This window comes from Bufo bufo, chromosome 4 (assembly GCF_905171765.1).
Source record: "Bufo bufo chromosome 4, aBufBuf1.1, whole genome shotgun sequence".
Classification (NCBI taxonomy): domain Eukaryota; kingdom Metazoa; phylum Chordata; class Amphibia; order Anura; family Bufonidae; genus Bufo; species Bufo bufo.
The window spans coordinates 120,360,017-120,385,644 of NC_053392.1; the positions used below are offsets into that span (position 1 = coordinate 120,360,017).

The 25,628-nt window shown below is 47.1% G+C and overlaps 1 protein-coding gene across 2 annotated transcripts in view; it reads right to left on the minus strand.

The window, feature by feature from the left end:
• RASA2 (RAS p21 protein activator 2) overlaps window positions 1–25,628 on the minus strand; it is a 147,867-nt gene that overhangs the window by 31,123 nt on the left and 91,116 nt on the right. For both annotated transcript variants that reach the window (XM_040427780.1, XM_040427781.1), the window contains 5 exons: window positions 21,035–21,191; window positions 7,354–7,502; window positions 7,159–7,273; window positions 5,503–5,577; window positions 1,111–1,234 (listed from right to left, as the gene is read on the minus strand). In XM_040427780.1, coding sequence (XP_040283714.1) covers window positions 1,111–1,234; window positions 5,503–5,577; window positions 7,159–7,273; window positions 7,354–7,502; window positions 21,035–21,191 — 620 coding nt within the window. The remainder of the gene's footprint in view (window positions 1–1,110; window positions 1,235–5,502; window positions 5,578–7,158; window positions 7,274–7,353; window positions 7,503–21,034; window positions 21,192–25,628) is intronic.

The window sequence follows — 25,628 nt, forward strand, 5'->3', positions numbered from 1 at the left end:
ATGTGCAGTGATGGATATACTGAAACTAAGGAGGGTGTGACGAGAGATTGGAATAGCTGTAAAGTAGTACTTATACCACAAAAACCTACATTTACATTGTGCACCATGCTACGCCGCTGGCTGGCACAGAAGCGTGAAATAACCGCGAGGCTGGAATGAAACAGAGAAGATTTTCTTGATCTCAAAGTCTACCTGTCCCCCATACGCTAGAGACTAATGCACATGAGGCTCACGAGCAAAGCTTGAGATCGGCAGATCTACAGTCTCTATGGGAAACGGTAGACCTGAAACGAGCCACCTTGAGGGGAGAAGAAAACTGCAAAACTATGGAGATCATGCGGGTGATGCGCCAAGTGACGGAGGTAAAAACGCGGAGAGAGAAGTGCCAATATAAAATCTGAATGTCTCCTCTGTTCTAATAGCTCAGAAGCAAGAAGCAGCTAAACAAGATAAAGCAAAGAATCTGAGCGACTGAACAAGGTGAGATGCCCTCCAGAAACCATCCCGCTGCCCTAACCTCAGCAGCCATTTATAATTCAGCCCCCAAAGCGGTGGACCATGCACGTCTAGAGTACCCAGCAATATTAAGACATCCATTTCAATGAACAGAAAGGTGGTAAACATCAGTGGCCATCTATAGAAACGTGGCTTTTATATATACATATGCATACAAATGGATCAACTTTTGTGGATTGCACTGCAAGTGGAAAATTAAAGGGGCTGTCCAGATGGAACGTCCTCAGGACAGGCCATCACTAGCTGGGAATGGCGGGGGTCCCCTATCGATCACCTGTTTGGGTGGAGCTCCAGGAATACACAGCGCCGTCAACTGTGCAGTGGACAGAGCTCGTTACTACAGTACTGCCTCAGCATCCCAGCAGTGACGAGCTCTATCCACTACACAGTTGATGGTGCGTCTAGTTCTGGTGCCGAGCTGATCGGTGGGTGTGTGGGGTGTTGGATACCCTGCGCTCAGCTAGTGGTGGCCTATTGTGAGACATACCATCACTTTGGAAAAGCTGGACAACCCCTTTAACGCCTCTTATAGAGACCAGCTTGCTCTTGCATTTACAAAGTTCCTTATAACAAGTCATTGGGGAGATTTCTTACTAGGGAAATGTCTAACAGCCATGTGTCGTAGTGAGGAGAACAGGTCACACATCACGGTGGGGCAGCTCATGCTGGATTTCACTATACATGAGAACACCTTGTCCACATAATTTCTTAGATTTTCCTATAGAAAAGAAAACGCATTATACATTTACTGCACAGGGAAAAAAGGTGCTTAAAAGAGGTTCGTAGCATCACAAGGACTCCTGTCCATGTTGCCTATTAGTATACACAGACATAATAGGGGGGCTCTACCATTTAGGACACCTTCAATGAGCCAGAATGGAGAGATGCTAAGTCTATTCATCTGAATGGTCACACGTCATACTAGATCTCCCCACTGGTGACAGGGCCAATCAGCTGTTTGCAGGGGATCTTAGGAGCCAGGTCAGCAGCAATCACCTGGTCACTCTTAGTCTGACAACCCCTTTAATAGACAGAAACCGGATACATAAGGTCTTGCAAGGACAATTTTAGGCCTAACATAAAAAAATAAAAAAAATAAAAATATAAAAAAGTACACGGTTGGTCAACCCCTTTAAAAAAATAAATTAAAAAAAGTGCAATGTATGGGTGTATCAATTCTTTAAGAACTGTATGTCTAATTTAAAGAAATGAAAGAGGAATTCCAGAAAGGACACTAATGGCCGTCAATGTATGACTGGTGGGGGTGCAGGACCTTGTTCACATGGGCAGCTCTGCCTGGTACTGCAGTTCAGTCACATTCACTTAAAAAGGATTTAGCTGTAGTACTCTACACCGCCAATGAAGGCCACACCAGGCCACAGCCCCCTCATTCTGCAAGGGGTCAGATCAAATATTCATGGAGGCTGACCTGCAGTACACCGCCACTAGACACTTGACGGAACTCACTGCTTTTGGCTCTGTACACTGTGCTGGCAGCTGATCTTTGAGGATGCCGAACGTCGGACCCCCACCCTTCCTATACTGAGAATAGGTCATTAATATTTTCTAGACATTGGAAAAGCCATCAGTGAAGGGTCATCAATGCTTTCCCCAGACAAACTTTTTCATTGTTGTTTTTGCTTCTACTGCAAATTCAGGAATAAGTGCTGAACATCAACGGTGTGGATCAATAAGATTGCTATATATACATACACACACACACACATACACACACACACACATATATACATACATAGAAATAAATGCTTGTAGCAGATCACAGTATCTTTCCCGAACCAAACTTCTGGGCCCTTGTTGGGACCCTCGGGATAAATATAAAATAACAATCGCGGTCAATTGACCACCAAACCCCTTTAGGGTTCCCAACTTGTGTGTAAGAAAACTACATACATATTATTATTTATTAAAAACTACAAGACCGAAAATGAACCACACGGGTAAATTTAAAACTGTCAGGGTGAAACACCTAGTAACGGCAATACTTGGGTCAGTGTTTGGTATCTCAGCACTGTGCTATTAATAAACGCTTATTTAAAAAAAAAAAAAAAAAAAAAATATATATATATATATATATATATATATATATATATATATATATATATATAAAAAAAAAGGGGATTTGTGTGGTGTTTTTATTTATTTCCACAACTTTTCATTTATTGACACTCATTGCCATGTGAGTTTTATTTTTGAACCATGTGCACAACGTGCACTACCTTTTATTCACATTATTGCGTGTGCGGCTTTGTCAGGGTATTAGGAGTCGGGGTGATACACCGACTCCCCTGACGAAGCCGCACACGCAGTAAAACATATCAGGAGGGGTAGTGTCTGTTAGTTTTTAGCCAGGGCTGAGCAGGGGGATGCTACCAATTATTTAGCAGGGAAAGTGTATAGGGTCAGTCACCAGCACATATAACAAAGAACTAGAAGTGTGTGGGTTTGGTGTAAGCACAGTTACAGCTGCAAGTGCGGGTGCTTGAGATAGTGGCTTAGATCCAGTACTACATCAATGGTTATACTGTCAGTTCAAAGCAGTGAAGTTCCAGCAGTGGACACATTTACAACCACATTGTATCCAAATTAACAATGTGGGGAGAAAAGAGAACAGAAGGACGGAGTCCTATTGCAGCAAGCTCCATCTCATCTCCACAGGAAACTACCACAGAAAATCCACTCCATAACATATTGACACGTGAATAAAAGGCAGTGCACATTGTGCCCATGGCTCAAAAATAGAACACACATGGCAATGAGTGTCAATAAATGACAAGTTGTGGAAATAAATAAAACCACCACACAATTCACCTTTTTTTTTAAAAAAAATAAGCGTTTATTAATAGCACAGTGCTGAGATACCAAACACTGACCCAAGTATTGCCTCTACTAGGCTTTCACCCTGACAGTTTTAAATTTACCCGTGTGGTTCATTTTTGGTTTTGTAGTTTTTAATAAATAATAATAATGTATGTCGTTTTATTACACACAAGTTGGGACCCCTAAAGGGGTTTGGTGGTCAATTGACTGTGATTGTTATTTGAGAACCAAACCACACATCGCCGCCTGCTGGCTGACATGATGCTTGCACTTGCTTGAAATAAGCTCGACTATAGTTCCATGATAAATGAGACCATTAAAATATAAATAACAATTTTCTAACTGGAAAACCCAGAGGAATTACTACATTAGTTTCTACCTTGTGTGACTGCAGTTTTTATCATCAGTAGCTTTGCTTGTGGGTAATAGTAACCAATATAGCACGTAGCTATAGCACAAAATACTTCATGCATCGCCCCCTTAAAGGGGTATTCCTATCACAATGATCACTGTTTAATCTGTTAATGATGTGCCAGTGATCATTTTTGTAAATATATTGTATTGGCAAATTCCCACCCTTCTTGATAAAATTCTTTCCCTCCTACCTCATTTTTGTCATATGGTATCCCATAGATACGGCCACCGCTCGCCTCCCGAATTCATGGGCCGCGCTTGCGCAGAAGACAATTTATTTTCACCCAGCCGGCCGCTCATTGCAGTCCTGAACGCGCATGCGCAAGGCTTATTTCTTCAGTGCCGCGTCTCATACAGAGCCGCGCATGCCCTGTATGCAGCGCGGCTCTGTATGAGACGCGGCACAAAAGAAATAAGCCTTGCGCGTGCGCGGCAGCCTGAGCTCTCAGGACTGCAACGAGCGGCCGGCTGGGTGAAAAGAAAAATGTCTTCTGTGCAAGCGCGGCCCATAGGAGACACATGAACGAGCACGCAAGGAGTGTGATGTCAGAAAGAGGCGTAGCAGAGCTTCACTCAAACTGCCTAAGCCCGCCCAGCCTTAGGGTCCATTCACACATCCGTGTGTGTTTTGCGGATCCACAAAACACGGACACCGGCAATGTGCGTCCCGCATTTTGCGGACCACACATCGCCAGCACTATAATAGAATATGCCTAATCTTGTCCGCAATTGCGGACAAGAATAGCACATGTTCTATTTTTTTCTGGAACGGAATTGCGGACCCGGAAATGCACGTCTGCATTTCCGGATCCGGGCCGCACAAAATGCAGAACAGAATTGCGGACGTGTGAATGGACCCTAAGAAGCATGAATCCAGGAAGTGAACAGCAGAGCTGGCTGCAGGTGAGGACGAATTAGCAAGATGGGAAAACCTCTTTAAGGATATAGCCAAATGTAGCTATTAGGACACACTAGGAAAGATTTACTAATCCTGTAGATAGCGTAAAATCAGGGTACATTCATATGACACTGGAAAATGGCCGCGTGACAGCAGTTTCTTTTTAACATCCGTCAACAGAATCACTGCATGGCCGTCTTTTTCTAATGGCCAGTGAATAGTGGCCCTCAAACAATAAGACGTATCCTATTTATGGCTGTTTTGAAGGTCAGATGGACATTTTTAACGGTGGTTTAGACAGACGTGCACCTGTCTAACGGTCATTAAAAACAGGTACACAATGTATTCCCATGGGTGCCTGTGGTGAGGCATTTTGTTGGTGCAGGGGCTGTTGGAACACATAAATATATATATATATATATATATATATATATATATATATATATATATATATACACACACACACACACACACACACACACACACATATATATATATATATATATATATACACACACACACACACACACACACACACACACACACACATACATATATACACACACACACACATATACATATATATACACACACACACACACACACACACACACACACACACACACACACATATATATATATATATATATATATATATATATATACACACACACACATTATAGATACTGGGAGCAGTAAGGAGGCCCCTAAGGGGGGCATTATTTATACTGTGTGCACTAAGCGGGCTATCATATATATGGGTGAGCACTATGGGAGCATTTTATAGCTATGGTGGCATGGAAGGAAGATGTGTAAAACTAAACATGCCCACATACCTTGTGATTGTCGATATTGTCCCCTTCCCTCAGTCGGTTGGGGTCTATCTCACAGGGCTTGGGAGATTCACATATCTAGAACAGAGGACAAGGTGAGAATGCATATGGACGCAGAGCAAAATAAAATAAACATATGGCATATAAGTGAAACCGCTTCAAGACCAGAAAACTGTGGTGCTCTCAATATGATGCAGGAAGAAAAAATCCTCTTTGCTTTTTCCCTGTACGGCAGATATGGCTTTACCATCACATTGCTCTATAATCACAGTTTGCATGGCTGCTTCCATTAGGCTGAGTTCACATCACGTTTCTCTCTTACATTTAACATATACAAAAAACGTACATGTTAAATGGATGCCTCTGACGGATGCCATAAAGTGGCATCCCTCACCATAGGGTTCCATTGTAAAAAATACAACAAAAAACAGTACACTTTATTTTTACTGGAGTGCAGGATGGAAACGCGCAGTATGCTACACTTTTGTATTCTTTTTTCCCTCCGAAACAAATATGTTAAATGTAAGGCAAAATCGTGATGTGAACCCAGCCTTTAGGCTCCATTCACACGTCTGCAAGTGTGGTCCGCATCCGTTCCGCAATTGTGCGGAACGGGTGCGGACCCATTAATTCTCTATGGGGACGGAATGGATGCAGAGAGCACACTATGTGCTCTCCGCATCCGCATTTCCGGAGCGCGGCCCGATCTTCCGGTCCACAGCTCCGCAAGAAAATAGAGCATGTCCTATTCTTGTCCGCAATTGCGGACAAGAATAGGCAGTTCTATGGGTGTGTCGGCTGGGTGTATTGCGGATCCGCAATACACTACGGACGTGTGAATGGAACCTTACTCTTAGTTCATCAGTCTATCCAAACTTAGCCAGAAGCACATTCCTCAAGTAAGGGGTGCTTGCACCTCATCCAGGTTGTGAGGACTAAAATGGTTGTCAGGTTTCAGCCTAAAAAAACAATTGAGCGGTACATACCTGGCAGATTCAACACTGCTCCGGTTCTCCAGGTTGAGCTCTGCTTACCTGTCAGCAGTCAATCAATGGCCGCACTGAGGACAGTGATTGGCTGCAGCACTCACGTGTTGTCGATGGCACATCACAGACAGCTGAACAGAGCCCGGCCAGGAGAACCACTGCTGAAACTGCAGCTTATTCCCGAATGTTTAACAGGGTATTCTAGTTATATCAAGTTATCCCCTAACCCCAAGATAGAGGATAACTATTAGATCAATGGGACCCCCACTGATCACAAGAACACCTTAACCCTCAGCATCCCCCAAAATGCATGGGGCAGCTGGTCAAGCATGCACTGTGCTGCTCCATTCATTCTTTATGGGACGGTGAAAATAGCAAAGTACAGCACAAGGAGAATGAATGGAGCAGCACGGCGCAAACTCAACCACCCACTCCATTTCTAGGGGTCCCGAGGTGTACAGGACTCCAGCAGTGAGACCTGCACCAATCTAGTAGTTTTGTCCCATTCTATGGATGGAAAACAGCTTGATAAAACAGGAATACCCTTTAAGGAACATTTGGAACAGAAATCTGCAGGGTATAAAAAAGAAAGTTCAAAACCCTCACCATTTTCCATACACTTAGGTTTTGTAGTCACAAAATATGGAAGAAGAATGGTCTAGCTCTTTGTTACCTCATCTATGACATTCTTCAAGGTTACTTTCAGATAATGGTTTCCAACAATCTTCATGGTCTCATCCATACAACGAGTGGCCAAAGAGTTCCCCCTGAAGATTGTATTGGCTTCTCTGTAAAGCAAAGCAACAGGATGACTATGACGGAAGGTGGCACCGGAGTCACTGCAATGTCTGACTACAGGAGCACGCACTGAGTGTCGTTCAGGTCGAGCTGTGCAATAGTCGTCACAAAGGGGACTAATTTCTGATGGTGAAGAAGGAGCCGGACTAAAGGGAGGATGGCATCATTCTTGTCTCTACAAATCTCTCCCAGGATGAAGGCAGCCGAGGCAGTGATGGGCTGAAACAAAGAACGCACGTTACAGTCACACAACGTCTCTCAATCCTTTAATTATTAATACACTTCACCAAGAAGGTGTGAATGTAATTATGACATATGTATGTGATTAAATATTACTGCGAAAAAATAACTTTATTGGGAAAAACTGTACAATTGAAAAGGAGGCTCTCGCTAGGTCAGAAGGGTCTCTCTTCTTCTCAATGCAATGCTTCTGTCAATGCAATGATGCACCCCCTCTCAAAGTCTGTCTTTGAGTGCATCGTATAGGTATGTCTAGCAGTCAACAATCTCTGACCAAGAGGTACACTACCCAAAAGTAGCCTCTGAGAACCTTTTTTATAGGACAACGGAAGAAGCACTTTTACTCCCTCTTGTGGCAATGTCCGATTCAGATCACACCTGAGACCTAACGGCATGCCAAGTTGTAAAGCAATCCAACATTTGTATTCTCTCTCAGCTCATTATTTATTAACGTATACAAAATATCTGACAATCATTTCCAAGAGGCAAATCAATATTTAAAATGTCATTTTTGGTCGGAGAAGTGAATCTAAATAATTGTGTTACAACGGATATCACCGCTGACATGAATGTAGTCAGAATTTACAATAGTTGCTAATGCTCCCATTAGTATACATAGCATTCACATAAACCTGAGCCATCTGTATCTTCTCTACTACTTCTCAACATGAAACAGAGCGCCCTCTTCTGGCCACATGAAATATTGGTGATGGATGCGGGTTTTTTTTGTAAGGAGGGGTTGGATAAAATAGGAGGTTACATGTGCACAAATACATGTTATATAGTATCTTTCTCCCCTCACACAACCATGATAATGACTGCTATTTACAATCCTCACCAAGCAGAACTTCCTTTTCTTTTCAATTATCTTTCTATTAATTTTACATAAGAAAACAGGTATAACAATTGGTACATGATACCAGTTACTATATGACAGAACAGTATTCGAATCAGTTCAGGAAAAACAAGAGGTACTTGTGAAGATTGTAGATAGTAGTACCTTGGAAGGTAGAGCCTGGAAGGTATAGGTGAGTGTGACTCTGAAGGAGCGAAGGCTCCTCATCCTAGTATTTTAGGTGAGAGCATGAAATAGACCTTCCAAATAAGAATAGTGTAACCAGGGGAACAGGGGGGAGAGGGCAACGAAGGGTGTAAGGCATCAGGTTGGCGGAGTGGGCTCCGCAAAGTTTGCAAGAAATGAAACTATGATAGCAAGTTACTAGGACAGCTGTGAAAATTACAACTCCCAGTATTCACACTGACGCAGCCAGGGGCGTACATAGAAATCACTGGGCCCCATAGCAAGAATCTAAATTGGGCCCCCATTCTCCTTTTACAGCCCATCCCACTACCCATTCCAGGCCTCTCCCTTTGTTCCATGAACAGTGCTTGCTGCTGCATTTTATAATTTATACCATCAGGGCCGGATTGGGATTACAAAACAACCCTGGCACACAAAAGAGGTATAATAGATGCAGTGTGTACAGGTATATAGTATATACAGCAGTGTACTGATATGTAAGGCACGAGGGATAATAGATGCATTGTGTACAGATATATAGTATACACAGCAGTGTACTGATATGTAAGGCACGAGGGATAATAGATGCATTGTGTACAGATATCAGTACACTGCTGTATATACTATATATGTGAGGTACAAGGTATAATAGATGCAATGTGTACAGATATAGTATATACAGCAGTGTACTGATATGTGAGGTATGAGGTATAATAGATGCAATGTGTACAAGTATACACTCACCTAAAGAATTATTAGGAACACCATACTAATACGGTGTTGGACCCCCTTTTGCCTTCAGAACTGCCTTAATTCTACGTGGCATTGATTCCACAAGGTGCTGATAGCATTCTTTAGAAATGTTGGCCCATATTGATAGGATAGCATCTTGCAGTTGATGGAGATTTAAGGGATGCACATCCAGGGCACGAAGCTCCCGTTCCACCACATCCCAAAGATGCTCTATTGGGTTGAGATCTGGTGACTGTGGGGGCCATTTTAGTACAGTGAACTCATTGTCATGTTCAAGAAACCAATTTGAAATGATTCGAGCTTTGTGACATGGTGCATTATCCTGCTGGAAGTAGCCATCAGAGGATGCGTACATGTTCTCATTCTGTTTACTTCAAATTCGGACTCTACCATTTGAATGTCTCAACAGAAATCGAGACTCATCAGACCAGGCAACATTTTTCCAGTCTTGGTGAGCTTGTGCAAATTGTAGCCTCTTTTTCCTATTTGTAGTGGAGATGAGTGGTACCCGGTGGGGTCTTCTGCTGTTGTAGCCCATCCACCTCAAGGTTGTTCGTGTTGTGGCTTCACAAATGCTTTGCTGCATACCTCGGTTGTAACAAGTGGTTATTTCAGTCAACGTTGCTCTTCTATCAGCTTGAATCAGTCGGCCCATTCTCCTCTGACCTCTAGCATCCACAAGGCATTTTCGCCCACAGGACTGCCGCATACTGGATGTTTTTCCCTTTTCACACCATTCTTTGTAAACCCTAGAAATGGTTGTGTGTGAAAATCCCAGTAACTGAGCAGATTGTGAAATACAGCGACCGGCGCGTCTGGCTCCAACAACCATGCCACGCTCAAAATTGCTTAAATCACCTTTCTTTCCCATTCTGACATTCAGTTTGGAGTTCAGGAGATTGTCTTGACCAGGAGCACCCCCCTAAATGCATTGAAGCAACTGCAATGTGATTGGTTGACTAGATAATTGCATTAATGAGAAATAGAACAGGTGTTCCTAATAATTCTTTAGGTGAGTGTATAGTGTATACAGCAGTGTACTGATATGTGAGGCACTAGGTATAATAGATGCAATGTGTACAGGTATATAGTGTATACAGCAGTGTACTGATATGTGAGGTACAAGGTATAATAGATGCAGTGTGTACAGATATATAGTATATACAGCAGTGTACTGATATATGAGGCATAATAGATGCAGTGTGTACAGATATATACTAAATACAGCAGTGTATTGACAAGAGGTATGAGGTGTAAATTATACCTCATACCTCACATATCAGTACACTGCTGTATATACTATATACCTGTACACACTGCTTCTATCATACCTCGTACCTCACATATCGGTACACTGCTGTATATACTATATATCTATACACACTGCATATATTACATAGTATTATAGATGCAATGTGTGTTTGTGTATATATACACTCACCTAAAGAATTATTAGGAACACCTGTTCTATTTCTCATTAATGCAATTATCTAGTCAACCAATCACATGGCAGTTGCTTCAATGCATTTAGGGGTGTGCTCCTGGTCAAGACAATCTCCTGAACTCCAAACTGAATGTCAGAATGGGAAAGAAAGGTGATTTAAGCAATTTTGAGCGTGGCATGGTTGTTGGTGCCAGACGGGCCGATCTGAGTATTTCACAATCTGCTCAGTTACTGGGATTTTCACGCACAACCATTTCTAGGGTTTACAAAGAATGGTGTGAAAAGGGAAAAACATCCAGTATGCGGCAGTCCTGTGGGCGAAAATGCCTTGTGGATGCTAGAGGTCAGAGGAGAATGGGCCGACTGATTCAAGCTGATAGAAGAGCAACGTTGACTGAAATAACCACTCGTTACAACCGAGGTATGCAGCAAAGCATTTGTGAAGCCACAACACGCACAACCTTGAGGCGGATGGGCTACAACAGCAGAAGACCCCACCGGGTACCACTCATCTCCACTACAAATAGGAAAAAGAGGCTACAATTTGCATGAGCTCACCAAAATTGGACTGTTGAAGACTGGAAAAATGTTGCCTGGTCTGATGAGTCTCGATTTCTGTTGAGACATTCAAATGGTAGAGTCCGAATTTGGCGTAAACAGAATGAGAACATGTATCCATCATGCCTGTTTACCACTGTGCAGGCTGCTGGTGGTGGTGTAATGGTGTGGGGGATGTTTTCTGGGCACACTTTAGGCCCCTTAGTGCCAATTGGGCATCGTTTAAATGCCACGGGCTACCTGAGCATTGTTTCTGACCATGTCCATCCCTTCATGACCACCATGTACCCATCCTCTGATGGCTACTTCCAGCAGGATAATGCACCATGTCACAAAGCTCGAATCATTTCAAATTGGTTTCTTGAACATGACAATGAGTTCACTGTACTAAAATGGCCCCCACAGTCACCAGATCTCAACCCAATAGAGCATCTTTGGGATGTGGTGGAACGGGAGCTTCATGCCCTGGATGTGCATCCCTCAAATCTCCATCAACTGCAAGATGCTATCCTATCAATATGGGCCAACATTTCTAAAGAATGCTATCAGCACCTTGTTGAATCAATGCCACGTAGAATTAAGGCAGTTCTGAAGGCAAAAGGGGGTCCAACACCGTATTAGTATGGTGTTCCTAATAATTCTTTAGGTGAGTGTATATATACACACACACACACACACACACACACATACATAGAGCAGGGTATTGATGTGAGACATACAAGGTATAATACTGTAGATGCAGTGTTCACAGATATGTGGTCAGTTATACATTATGGTCACTGTGTGTGTGAGGTACACGAGTTAGGCTACTTTCACACTTGCGGCAGTGTGATCCGGCAGGCAGTTCCATCGTCGGAACTGGCCGCCGGATCAGACGATCTGCCGCTGACTGAAAGCATTTGTGAGACGGATCCAGATGCGGATCAGTCTCAAAAATGCATTGCAAGGACGGATCCGTCTCTCCGCTTGTCATGCGGACAGACGGATCCGTCTTTTATCTTTTTTCACATTTTCACAACCAGAGGTTACTGATCCCTGTACTAGGATATCTTGAAGGGGTATTCCCATCTGAGACAATGCGGGCATATTGCTCTGGAACCCGCACTTATGCCGAGAACGGAGCGGGGATGGTGGTGGCTGGTGGACACCGGATTTTCCAGGGTCCAGCCACCACCAAGCGCTCTCCCCATAGTAGTGAATGGGAGCGCACCGCACTTACGCGGCCAATGCTCCAATTCATTTCTATGGGGAGAGCACTCAACTATTTTCGGTGGCCCCATAGAAATGAATGGAGGGCGGCTGTGCAGTGCGCTCTCCACGACTTTCGGGGTTCCGTTCTTAGTGTAGGTGCGGGTCCCAGAGGTGGGATATGCCTCTATTGTCTCCGATGGTAAAACGAAATTTTTGTATAACTTACCAGTAAAATCTCTTTCTCGCTCTTCCTTGGGGGACACAGGAGACCTTGACCTTGGGTATAGCTCAGCTCCCTAGTGTCACGCCTCCTAAGTGAAAACTGTTAAGCCCCTCCTCCAGCAGCTATACCCTCAGCCTGGAGAGAGAGATTGCCAGTTGCGTGTCCAAGTAGTGAGAAAAGGCAATGACCAACAATGTGGAACCAACCAGCCAACTACCCAACGGGGTAAACAAAGTCTGTAACCGTGTAGAAAAAACAAATTAATGGGTGGGTGCTGTGTCCCCCAAGGAAGAGCGAGAAAGAGATTTTACTGGTAAGTTATACAAAAATCTTGTTTTCTCGCCCATTTTCCTTGGGGGACACAGGAGACCTTGGGACGTCCGAGAGCAGTCAAAGAGGGGAGGGACCACAGCTCCAAGGCGAAGCACCCGTAGGCAACAAGGAACCGCCGCCTGCAAGAACCAGGCGGCCCAAGGCAGCATCCGCCGATGCACCCTGTAGAACTTGGTAAAGGCATGCAAGAAAGACCAGTGGCCGCCGTGCACAAATGTTCGGCTGAAGCCCGATGTCTCTGGGCCCAAGAGGCACCGAACGCTCTGGTGGAATGAGCGGCGACACCGAAAGGCGGAACCTTGCCCCTGGTGCGGTAACCTCAGCATTAGCCAATTGATGAAGCGGCCGAAAGCCACCTTGGAGGCCAGCAACCCTATGCGCGGACCTTCCGTTACCACAAAAAGAGTCCGAGCGCCGAAAGGAGCCGGTGATCTCCAAGTAAATCTTCAAGGCCCGAACAACGTCCAAGCAGCGCAGTGTCCATTCCCAGGGGTGGAAAGGACGATGGCCTCGTCGAGAAGAAAGGCAGATACCACCGTCAGAAGGAAGGAACAGGGTGGAGAACAGCCTTGTCGTGGGGAAGGACCGAAAGGCTCGGAACAAGAAAAAAGGCCGCTAATTCAGACACCAGTCTGAGAGACATGATGGCCACAAGGAACAGGACCTACAGGACAGAAGGCGTAGAGAGATCTTCTGTAACGGCTCGAAGGGGGAAGCTTGGAGCGCCGAGAGCACAGTATTTAGTTCCCAGGGCGGTACCGGGGGACGGTACAGAGGAACCAATGACCCTTCAAGGAACAGAGTCCCAGTCCCAGGCCGACTGGAGAAAGGACCGAACCGTGGGGAGAGAAAGGCGGAGTGGGGGAACTCCCCGCTTCCCACAGAACCGCAGGTAAGATCTCCAAGTCCGATAATAGATCCTAGACGAAGCACGGCCGAGAGCGAAAACCAGCGAGCCCGCTGGAAATCGCCTAGGGAAGCGAGAAAAAACCCCCCAAAAAAACGACGTGATCAGGCGCAGACCAGTAGCACGGGCGGAAGAGTCCGGCAAAGCTGGTCCATCGGCCCAGGAGCAACTTCATCCCGTAGCCACCCGGAGTGGGGGAGCAGAAGAGCGGACGGAAGGAACCAAAGGGGTCCATCCAGTAGCCAACAGATGCCAGGACAAGTCAGGCTAAAGTCCATGTCGATGGTGCCACCGGAGGAAGGGGTTCTTCCATTCCTGTGAGGGAGATTTAAGGACAATCATTGACCGAAGAGTAGTCCTCAAGCAGGGACAACAGCAGGAAGGGATGAAGATGGCCTTGCTGTAGAAACGCAATGCGGCTACCCCCAGTACAACAGGAAGATAGTAGTCGCGGAACAAAAAACGGCAGGTAAGGCAAAGACAACTAACCTCGAGACGGATGAGGTATAATTGAGGGCATCATCACTACCTCAGACCCGAGCGAACGGACTACCAATACAGGGAGTGAGAGACTACGGCCTACCATTTAAGGGCCAATATGGCAAGGAAAAGAAGGTAAGTGCCGGAAGCGCTACCGTTACCACTGTAGAGACCCAGATTCAAGCCTGGGGGTCAACTTACCGAGAAGGTAAGTTTACAGCAGGACCCCCGCCTAGAACGGAAAAACGCAATCTGTCACCTAAGCATGAGGACAGAACACGGTAGGCACGGCAAGTGGGCACACGGCCAGTACAGCTAGTGTGAGCGAGAAAGACTGTCACAACAGGAACTCCGGAACCATCCAAGTCAACAACCATACTCTCCCGAGGAGAGGGCTGTGAAGGAACAGCCTCTGAAGCCTGACCAGGGCAGAAGCCACATCGGAGGGATATGCTCTGAGCAGGAGCCAAAACAGAGCCGGTGAGAAGAAGCAGTCGAGGCAGACGCCGGCATAACTCCTCTAACCGAAAGGAGGAGTGGGTAACAGGGTAGTCAGAGTAGGACAGCTCAAAGGCAGAACACCCGATACTCTGTGTGTCGCCCGGCTCACCGCCTCACAGAAGGCGAACACCCTGAAGAACCCAAGGTGGAGGTCCCCGGACCTGGCATAACCGAAGCACCCAAGAAAAGTTGGGTGACCTTCCAAAGGAGAGCGACCCAAACCTGGCAGCAGAGCGGCACTAACGTGCAGAGGGCGCCCATAGTAAGGACTCATACCACACCACATCCGAAGAGGAGGGAATGGTAGTAGGTGAGGGAACCGTAGTCCCGCCAGAGCCAACTTAGAATTTGAAGGGCGCTGCAGACAGCCCTCTCGTCCATGAGACCACTTGCGCAGGGAAGCAAAGCAGCAGGAGGACGCAATGGGTACGCATCCAGCAGCCATGAACACTCCACGGGTGGAAGGGTCAACGAGCATGGTCGATACTGCCACAAGCAGAACCACAAAATACTGTCCAAACCCGAGAATGAGCACCGCCTAGCTCGGTGCAGGCAGAGAGCAAGTAGACCGCGTCCGGACCAGGTGGAAGTAGAATGATCTCTCCGGAGAAGAGTGTAAGGCATGCGGCTAGCATCGTAACCCAAGGGAAACACATATGTCGCGGGAGGAAGGGGGACATACGTACGGTCAGCCCCGTAAGCAGTGAGAATGCCAACCCACCTACGGAAGGAGAAGGCATACACGGCCCATACAATGCAAAGAGCGCGCATGAATGTTCACCCACTGTAAATATTCACTCTGGGAAGGGGGCCATCGACAGAGCCCCACAATATCTACAGAAGTGCAATATGCCGCCTGGAAGGGAGTCCTGCACAAGACAAGTACAGTATACGATGTAACGCAAGCAGTCCGCCTAGAAAAGGGGGATATGCACCTGGCAGACACTGCATTCGGCAAGAGTGTAAAAGCCCGCCTAAGAAGGGGGTGATGCTCAAGACCAGTACCGACTTCAGAGAAGTAGGGCATACCATATTCCGCTGAGAAGGGGGTGATGCCCAAGACCAGTACCGACTTCAGAGAAGTAGGGCATACCATATGCCGCCCAGAAGGGGGTCATGCACATGGCCACACTGAATCCAGTAGGAAAGCAGGAAGTCCGCCTAGGGAAGGGGGACATTCACTTAATGCGATGGTATCCATGTGCTAGTGTAATAATCCACCTAACACCGTATCCCGTGAGAGTGCAACTACCCCGCCAATGAAGGGGGACATGTACGAGGCCAGCACAGCATGTACAAGGTCAGCCTTGAGTCCCGTGAGTGTGCAAAATTCCGCCTATGGAATGAGGGGAGGTCATGCACATGGCCAGCACCGCATCCAGTGAGAGGGCAAGCACCCCGCCGATGGAAGGGGGTCATGCACATGGCCAGCAACATACCGGCGAGAGAGCAACCACAGGCAGTGAGAGCGCATTATGCCGCCTAAGGAAAGGAGGCATGAACATGGCCGGCAGCAAATCCAGTGAGAGAGCATAATTTCGCCTATGGAAGGAGGTTGTGCACGTGGCCAGCACCTCCAGTGAGAGTGCAGTATTCCGCCTATGGAAGGGGGGCATGCACATGGCCGGCAGCGGATCCAGTGAGTGCAGCATTCCGCCTATGGAAGGAGGTCATGCACATGGCCGGCAGCGGATCCCGTGAGAGTGCCGAATTCCGCCTATGGAAGGAGGTCGTGTACATGGCCAGCCCGCAGCCAGGGAGAGTGCAGAAGTCCGCCTAGGAAGGGGGGGGGGGGGGGGCATGCACAAGGCCAGTACCGTAACCGGTGAGTGCGGAATTCCGCCTATAGAAAGGGGACATGCAACCGGTCGACACTGTACTCGGTGGCGGGGTGCAAGATTCCGCCCAGGGAAGGGGGCATGTACTTTAGCCAGTGCCGTGTCCGGGGAGCGCAACATGCCGCCTATGGAAGGGGGGCATGCACATGTCCAGTTCTACCGAGATCAGGCTGCAGCATCCAGCGCAGCCAACAAGAATTCCATAGCGTACAAACAAAATACGGATTCCCTTTTTTTTTAATGACACAGCCTCTGAGAGGTAGGAAGGGGCCACCATACAGGCCCATGAGGAAGGCCCGGATCTCAGAGGGCCTCCTCTATACGGGAGCCGGCCCATGGAGATGGCCGGTACCTAAGGAGTTAACTAGGATCCGGCCTGGGGGCGGCGCAGCGATCCCCTGGGGGAGGAGGAACCTCCAGGCGGGAAGAATTCGCGCCTGGGAGAAGTTCCCTCCCCCTAAATTTGCGGCGCCCGGCCGACCGGGACGTATCGGCGGTCGGCCGGGGCCTGGAGAGACCCGGAGCGGCGCGAAGGCGTCCGCATGTACATGCCGGCCGCGGGTGCCCACCCCGCGGGCCGGAAGAGTCAGGGGGCCTGGAGAAGAAGGGCCGGAATAGCGGCCTAGTAGGCCGCGAAGCCGGGGCCTAAATTTGCTGCGCCCGGCGGTCGGCCGGGGCCTGGAGAGACCCGGAGCAGCGCGAAGGCGTCCGCGTGTACATGCCGGCCACGGGTGCCCACCCCGTGGGCCGGAAGAGTCAGGGGGCCCGGAGAAGAAGGGCCGGAATCGTGGCCTAGTAGGCTGCAAAGCCAGGGCCTAAATTTGTGGCGCCCGGAGCGACGGTCGGCAGAGGTCAGGGGGTACCCGGAGCGGCGCGAAGGCGCCCGCATGTACATGCCGGCCGTGAGAGCTTATCCCACAGCTGCAAGAGTCAGGCGAACGGGAGCCCGTGAATCCCCATAGCAGGGGCAGGCAGAGGAGGGTTTGGGGTAGTTTGGCGCGGGCCTCCCGGCCCTGCCGCAGGAAAAGAGGCAGAGCGGCTATACCATGGCTGCCGCGGAGGAGCGGTGAGGTGACCCCCAAAGTCCCATGGAGGTAGAGGGCAGGAGGGGAGGGGAGCTGGGAGCATGGATTGCAGCCCTTGGACACCCCAGGAGCCAGCCTGCCCAAGTATGCCCCCTGTTATCAGCCATTTCAGGGGAGAGGATGATTGTAGGACAGGAGACACCCGAGGAGCCAGCCTGCCCGAGTATGGGGGTCAGTCACGTAGGAGACCGGGTAGGGGGGCGCGTTGGGCTGGAGAAGCCACTCTCTCACCATCAGCCGTCTTCACCCTCGGTCTGTTCCAGCAGGGTCGCCCCTTCAGCTACTGGCACTGTAGTGGCAGGACGCTGGAACAGGGACTTGGCGTGCGGGCGACCCTTACGCTGGCGGGATGCAGGGGAGCTAAGCTGCCCTGGTCCACCTTGCCTTCTGTGGGGGAGGCAGCAGTGCGGATGACCGGTACTGGCGCAGCTCGACCCTGGGAGAAACAGAGCGGTCTAGTGCGTCTCTGTTGTCCCTGAAGAGAAGAAGAAAAAATAAAATAAAAAATTATAAAGGAGAGAAAAAAAACTGTGTCTTGCCTCCTTGGACACTAAGCAAAAACTGGCAGTCTCGCTCTCCACGCTGAGGGTATAGCTGCTGGAGGAGGGGCTTAACAGTCTTCACTTAGTGTCACGCCTCCTAGGGAGCTATACCCAAGGTCTCCTGTGTCCCCCAAGGAAAAAGGGGCGAGAAAACCCCTTTACTTCACAATAAATCAAGTGTTGAGACTCTCTTCTTTTTGCCCCAGTGACAATATCTCTAGTTATGCACTTACCAGTAAGAGTTGTCATAGGAGACAATGCTCTATGAGGCGCCTGTATGTTTAAAGGGTTTCTGTGACCCAACAAAACTCTTTTTTTTTTTTTGGATAGTTAGATTCCTTATAGGGCGATATAGGAGAATATAATAGTCTTACTTACTTTCATGCGGCCGATTCTTTAGAAAACGAAGTTTTATAATATGTAAATCAGGGCTCTACCAGCAAGTAGGGCGTCTACTTGCTGGTAGCCGCAGCAGAAAACCGCCCCCTCGCCGTGTTGATTGACAGGGCCAGCCGTGATCTCCTCCTCCGGCCGGCCCTGTCAGTATTTCAAAAATCGCGCGCCTCTGGTCATTTGGCGCAGGCGCTCTGAGATGAGGAGGCTCGTCTCCTCAGAACTCCCTCAGTGCGCCTGCGCCGATGACATCACCGAAAGAGAAGACGTCATCGGCGCAGGCGCACTGAGGGAGTGCTGAGGAGACGAGCCTCCTCATCTCAGAGCGCCTGCGCCGAATGACCAGAGGCGCGCGATTTTTGAAATACTGACAGGGCCGGCCGGAGGAGGAGATCACGGCTGGCCCTGTCAATCAACACGGCGAGGGGGCGGTTTTCTGCTGCGGCTACCAGCAAGTAGACGCCCTACTTGCTGGTAGAGCCCTCATTTACATATTATAAAACTTCGTTTTCTAAAGAATCGGCCGCATGAAAGTAAGTAAGACTATTATATTCTCCTATATCGCCCTATAAGGAATCTAACTATCCAAAAAAAAAAAAAAAAAAGAGTTTTGTGGGGTGACAGAAACCCTTTAAAGAAGGATAAATAATAAAATAATTACAAAATAAAGATAAATAAATAAATAATTAAGAATATACTGATTAAAAATACAGGCGCCTCATAAGTCACTGTTTCCTATTACCACTCTTGATAAGTGCAGCACCGGAAATGATGTCATAATTTAGTAATTATTTAAGTAAGCCATTATATTTCTTGCTCCACGTCCAGAGAGAACACAACAAAGCTGCTTTTATAAGAAGTTCCCCCTTAAAAGTTTAGATTAACTTTTAGATAAAAACTATGAAAAGAGTAATACAATCACCCGTCTCTGGGGACGCTGGTGTTTTTTCACTTACCGTCAAGGGTTTGAATACCTAACCAATGGAACCATTTAAAAAGATCAGTTATGTTTCCATTACAAACAGGAACCATGATGCTAGTGTGAACAGGACTGTATTCATACAGAGCAGTTGTCACTGGTTATTGCAGCAATTTCTTTGCAAAACTTCCAGTGTGTTCTGGCACTTACCGCGTTCTCACTGGTCTCTTCTTCCTGGTTTGGTTTTGAGGCGCAGGAAATGCTGGGACATTCTCAAATCAGACAGGGGCGTAGCTATAGGGGAAGCAGGGGAAGCGGCAGCTTTGGGGCCCTGACCCAGAAGGGGCCCATCCAGGAGCAGGAGGACTAAAATATTTTGTCAGGGCCCCCTCAACAGTATTACACAATAAAATTATATACAGTGGCAGTATAGACGGATGTAACAGCTGCCGGGCCTGGTCTGAGAGAGAGATCTTTACTAGCCACAGGAATGGGGGCGACATGAAAGGAAGGGGTTTGCGAAAAAATTACTGAGGGAGGGGGGGCCCACTCAAAAATTTGCTGTGGGGCCCAGTCATTTCTAGCTACGCCACTGCACTCATTCAATCATAGGCTGAGCTGTCACCATCGCGACCAGTGATTGGCTGAGAGGTCATCTCCGGTCATTACCTGTGTGTCGCACTGAGACCAGGAAGTGATGAGTGGTACGGATGCAGCAAATGTCAGAACAGGAGTGATGGGTGAGCATTAAAGGGCATCTGTCAGTAGATTTGTGCCCTGTTACATGTGCACTTGTCAGCTTAAGACATCCTGTGTTTGTCCCATGTTCATATGTGCACGCATTGCTGAGAAAAAAATTTATATATGCAAAAAAAAAAATTATATATGCAAAGGAGCCTCTAGGAGCAACGGGGGCGTTGTCATTACACCTAGAGGCTCTGCTCTCTTTGCAACTGCCGAGACCTCTGCACTTTGACAGGGCCAGGCAGTATAAAAGTCATCACGTCTTGTCCTGTTAAGCAAAGTGCAGAGGGTGCGGCAGTTGCAGAGAGCAGAGCCCCTAGGTGTAATGGCGACGCCCCCGTTGCTCCTAGAGGCTCATTTGCATATATTAAAACATCATTTTTCTCAGCAATGCGGGCACATATGAACATGGGACCAACACAGGTGCCTTCAGCTGCCAAGTGAACATGTAACAGGTCAGCCAGTGTCATGGGTACAAATTGGCTGACAGATGCCCTTTAAATGTTTTAAACGACACTGAGCTATTTATACTAAACATTCTGCCCACTGGACAAACCCTTTAAACTATAGCATATCTACCTGAACATCGGGTGATTTCATCATCAGGGTTTTAAGTGGGTTATAGAAATTTGAAGGCAGCACGTAGTCTTCTGTATAACAGATGCTTAGCCTCAGCGATCCCAGATCATCATACTTTGATGATTTGCTGCCATTGTCCTTGGGCTGGAGCAGATACCTGCAGAAGGAAAGTAAAAGAAGCAAGGGGGTTATGAAGGCAAGTTTCTCCAAATCTAGGGCTGCCGGCTAAACTCACCCAATGCCTTGTGTGGAAGGACTCCAGTGCTCCAACAGTCTCATTTTTGCATTTAGAAACACCCGCTCTTTAGTCTTGCAATGAGATGTCTATCTCCTCATTCTATACAATTAGGCTGAGAATAAAAAGTGTTGGTAGTTTCAAAAATCATGGCCAAGGGTACTTTCACACTAGCGGCAGGGGAGTCCGACAGGCTGTTCCGGTGGGTGAACAGCCTGTCGGATGCGTCCTGCCGCTAGTTCACGTGTGCCCCCGGACTGCCGCTCCGTCTCCATTGACTATAATGGGGTCGGGGGTGGAGTTCCGGCGGCAGCACGGCAGGGCATGGCGAGAGGCAGCCGGACTAAAAGTACTGCATGCAGTACTTTTAGTCCGGCTGCCTCTCGCCGTGCGCCTTCACCAGAATTCCACCCCTGCCCCCATTATAGTCAATGGGGACGGAGCGGCAGTCCGGGGGCACACGTGAACTAGTGGCAGGACGGATCCGACAGGCTGTTCACCCGCCGGAACAGCCTGCCGGACTCCCCTGCCGCTAGTGTGAAACTAGCCTAAGGATCTCATGGACATCGGTATGATCCTTGAAGCTCTTCTTGGGTAGAAAAACCTTCCCTGCAAGAAGTAGCGCTGCTGCCCAGAACACAGCTCTCAGATGAACAATTACAAGGCAAAACTAGCCCACATTTACTAATGAGCACACCCAGATTCTGGTAGACATTGCACCAAAATGTGGCACAATAAGCACATCTAGGTTTTGAGAAATCTGTGCCTTGCCTGGGTATGGCATCAGGACCTATGGCCCAATATGCAAAATTTTATGGCCTGCTCCCTCTGTCACGGCTTGCGCCATTGCCTGCGGAATGTAAAGGGTTAAACAGCCTGGATCGGCACTCCTGTTAGAGCAGGAGCACGGCTTTCATGTAAAAAAGTGGCGGCCAAGCCTAAGGCCCTTTAATGCCGTAAAAAGGCATATGGGTGGTCACTAAGGGGTTAATATCTGATTTGTGAGGATCAGACACTGACACACCCACCGATCAGCTGCTCACTACAGCCTCCTTTACTGGAACTAGTTCTGTGAATGAAACAGGAAGAACAGCTCCATTCAAAGTGTAGTGGTCATGCTGGGTACTACAGCTCATATTCCATCCACTTCAATTGGAGATGAAGTGCAGTAATCCAGGTTTTGGTCCGGCACCGGTTTTAGTCCGGACGATTCTCGGCATATTTGCTGGATTGTGGACGGATCTCCGCCGGTCCCCATTATAGTTAATGGGGCCAGAGGGCAACCGTTTCTGGCAAAGACACTAACGTTAGTGTGAAACTAGCCTAAAACTGGTGCAGGTCTTACCTTACACCATCTTTAGGATTAGCAAATCTGGTGCAGGTCTAGACAGCCTGCTTAAGCTTACCTGATCTATAGGATTGGTTAACCTGGTGCAAGTCTAGACGGCTGCCTAAATTACACCATCTATAGGATTAGTAAACCCTGGTGCAGGTCTAGACAGCCTGCCTAAGCTTACACCATCTATAGCAGGTATGCCTAACCTGCGGCACTCCAGCTGTTGCAAAACTACAACTCCCAGCATGCCCGGACAGCCTACAGCTATCAGGGCACGTTGGGAGTTATAGTTTTGCAATAGCTGGAGGGCCGCAGTTTGGGCATCCCTGATCTATATGATTAGGAAATCTGGTGCAGGTCTAGACAGCCTGCTTAACCTTACACCATCTATAGGATTATTAAATTTGGTGCAGGTCTAGACAGACTGCCTAAAGTTACACCATCTATAGGATTAGTAAATCTGGTGCAGGTCTAGACAGCCTGCCTAACCTTACACCATCTATAGTATTAGTAAATCTGGTGCAGGTCTAGACAGCATGCCTAACCTTACACCATCTATAGTATTAGTAAATCTGGTGCAGGTCTAGACAGCCTGCCTAACCTTACACCATCTATAGTATTAGTAAATCTGGTGCAGGTCTAGACAGCCTGCCTAACCTTACACCATCTATAGTATTAGTAAATCTGGTGCAGGTCTAGACAGCCTGCCTAACCTTACACCATCTATAGTATTAGTAAATCTGGTGCAGGTCTAGACAGCCTCCCTAACCTTACACCATCTATAGTATTAGTAAATCTGGTACAGGTCTAGACAGACTGCCTAAAGTTACACCATCTATAGTATTAGTAAATCTGGTGCAGGTCTATTCAGAGTGCCTAAAGTTACACCATCTATAGGATTAGTAAATCTGGTGCAGGTCTATTCAGAGTGCCTAACCTTACACCATCTATAGGATTAGTAAATCTGGTGCAGGTCTAGACAGCCTCCCTAACCTTACACCATCTATAGTATTAGTAAATCTGGTGCAGGTCTATTCAGAGTGCCTAAAGTTACACCATCTATAGTTACATAGTTACATAGTTAATACGGTTGAAAAAAATACATAAGTCCATCAAGTTCAACCGTGGGATAGGAGGGGACGTGAATCCCAGAAGGAAGTGAGATCAGATTTCTTTCATAATCATTAATGTCATTTACTTTTAAGAATTCACCCAACCCCTTTTTAAAACTGTCCACTGTGCCTGCTGTGACCACGCCCTGAGGAAGTCTATTCCACAGATTCACAGATCTTACAGTAAAGACGTTTTGACGCTTCTGGAGACTGAACTTTTTCTTCTCCAGTCGGAGGCAGTGCCCCCTTGTCTTTTGACGGCATTTGACATGGAACAGTTTTTCACCGTATTCTTTGTATGGCCCATTTATATATTTGTATAGGTTAATCATGTCCCCCCTTAGATGTCTCTTCTCAAGACTAAAATTCAATTATTTTAATCTTTCTTCATAACTAAGACCCTCTATGCCCCTTATCAGTTTAGTCGCTCTCCTCTGTACTTTTCCAGCTGCAGAGCTTCCTTTCTACGGACTGGTGCCCAGAACTGAACTGCATATTCCAGATGAGGCAGTTAATAGTATTAATAAATCTGGTGCAGGTCTAGACAGACCCTCTAAGGTTACACCATCTAAAGGATTAGTAAATATGGTGCATGTCTAGACAGACTGCCTAAGGTTACATCATGTATAGGATTAGTATACCTGCGCCACTGTCTTTTTTAAATGTCCACATTATCTACATTACCCACATTAAATGGGTAGGTTTAAAACAACATTTATCACCACAATCACCGGGGTCCCATGCCCCCATTTGAATGGTGTGGTCAGGAATGCACACCACTGCTCCACTTTATCTCCACGGGACTCACTGAAATAACTGTGTACCTATCCTATGGGTAGGGGATACATGTTTTTTATTGGCCAATGCCTTTAATCTGCTGTGCAGCCTTTAAAAAAAATATATATATATTTGACTCTTCATTCACACTGGGCAATCATCATTACAAACGTCTGAACAGGACACAAGCAGCAGACAAAAAGTACCAGCACAGCAGTACACAGAACTGATATACATGAAAAGAGAAGTTCAATTAACCTGAGACATCCAAAGTACACACGATCCCACTCCATTTTCTGTTACTGGCCATTTCTCTCACTGCTGCCCTGCATCTGGGGGCGCTAGTGTTACCCATCAAAGACATCTCTATTCACTCAAGTTATGCTGCTGTTGCAAAGGCAACAAAACACACTGGAATATATAAGGGTTATGGGTAGGGAAACTTTAAACTGCGGGGCAGATTCTGGACATGGCTTCCCTTAGTCTAATTACAGGCACTGTTATTTTCTTGCACTAGGGTATAATAGGGACTATGGACATGTCCCCCTGGCATCTGCTTGTCTCAGCTTAATTATACATCGCCAGCCCTCTCGAGTACACAAGAGGTATGGTAGGAATACTAAATTTTTTACTAATCATTGGCATTAGCATAGACAATGTTGTCTACTGTAGGGCCTCATGCACACAAACGTATTTTCATTTCAGGACGGATCAGTTTTCTCTGACACAACAGAAAACAGATCCGTCCCCCATTGACTTTCAATGGTGTTCATGACGGATCCGTCATGGCTATATAAGACATAATAGAACCGGATCCGTTCATGACGAATGCATGCGGTTGTATTATTGTAATGGAAGCGTTTTTGCAGATCCATGACGGATCTGCAAAAAACGCAAGTGTGAAAGTAGCCTTAGGCGAGTGGCCATTTGGTGTGTCACCATCAGCTCTGTATAGGGGTCCTGCCCATAGTGCTCGCCTCTACTCTCTCCTTAAGTACCTAAAAGGTTCTATTTAAGCAGACATACGAGTGGTGCTATGAGCAAATTATATTTTATCCCCTTTGCATTCGATTTTACAACCATTAGATCGCATTTGGCTGCATTTGCAGTGTATATCTGGTAGACCAAGGGTGC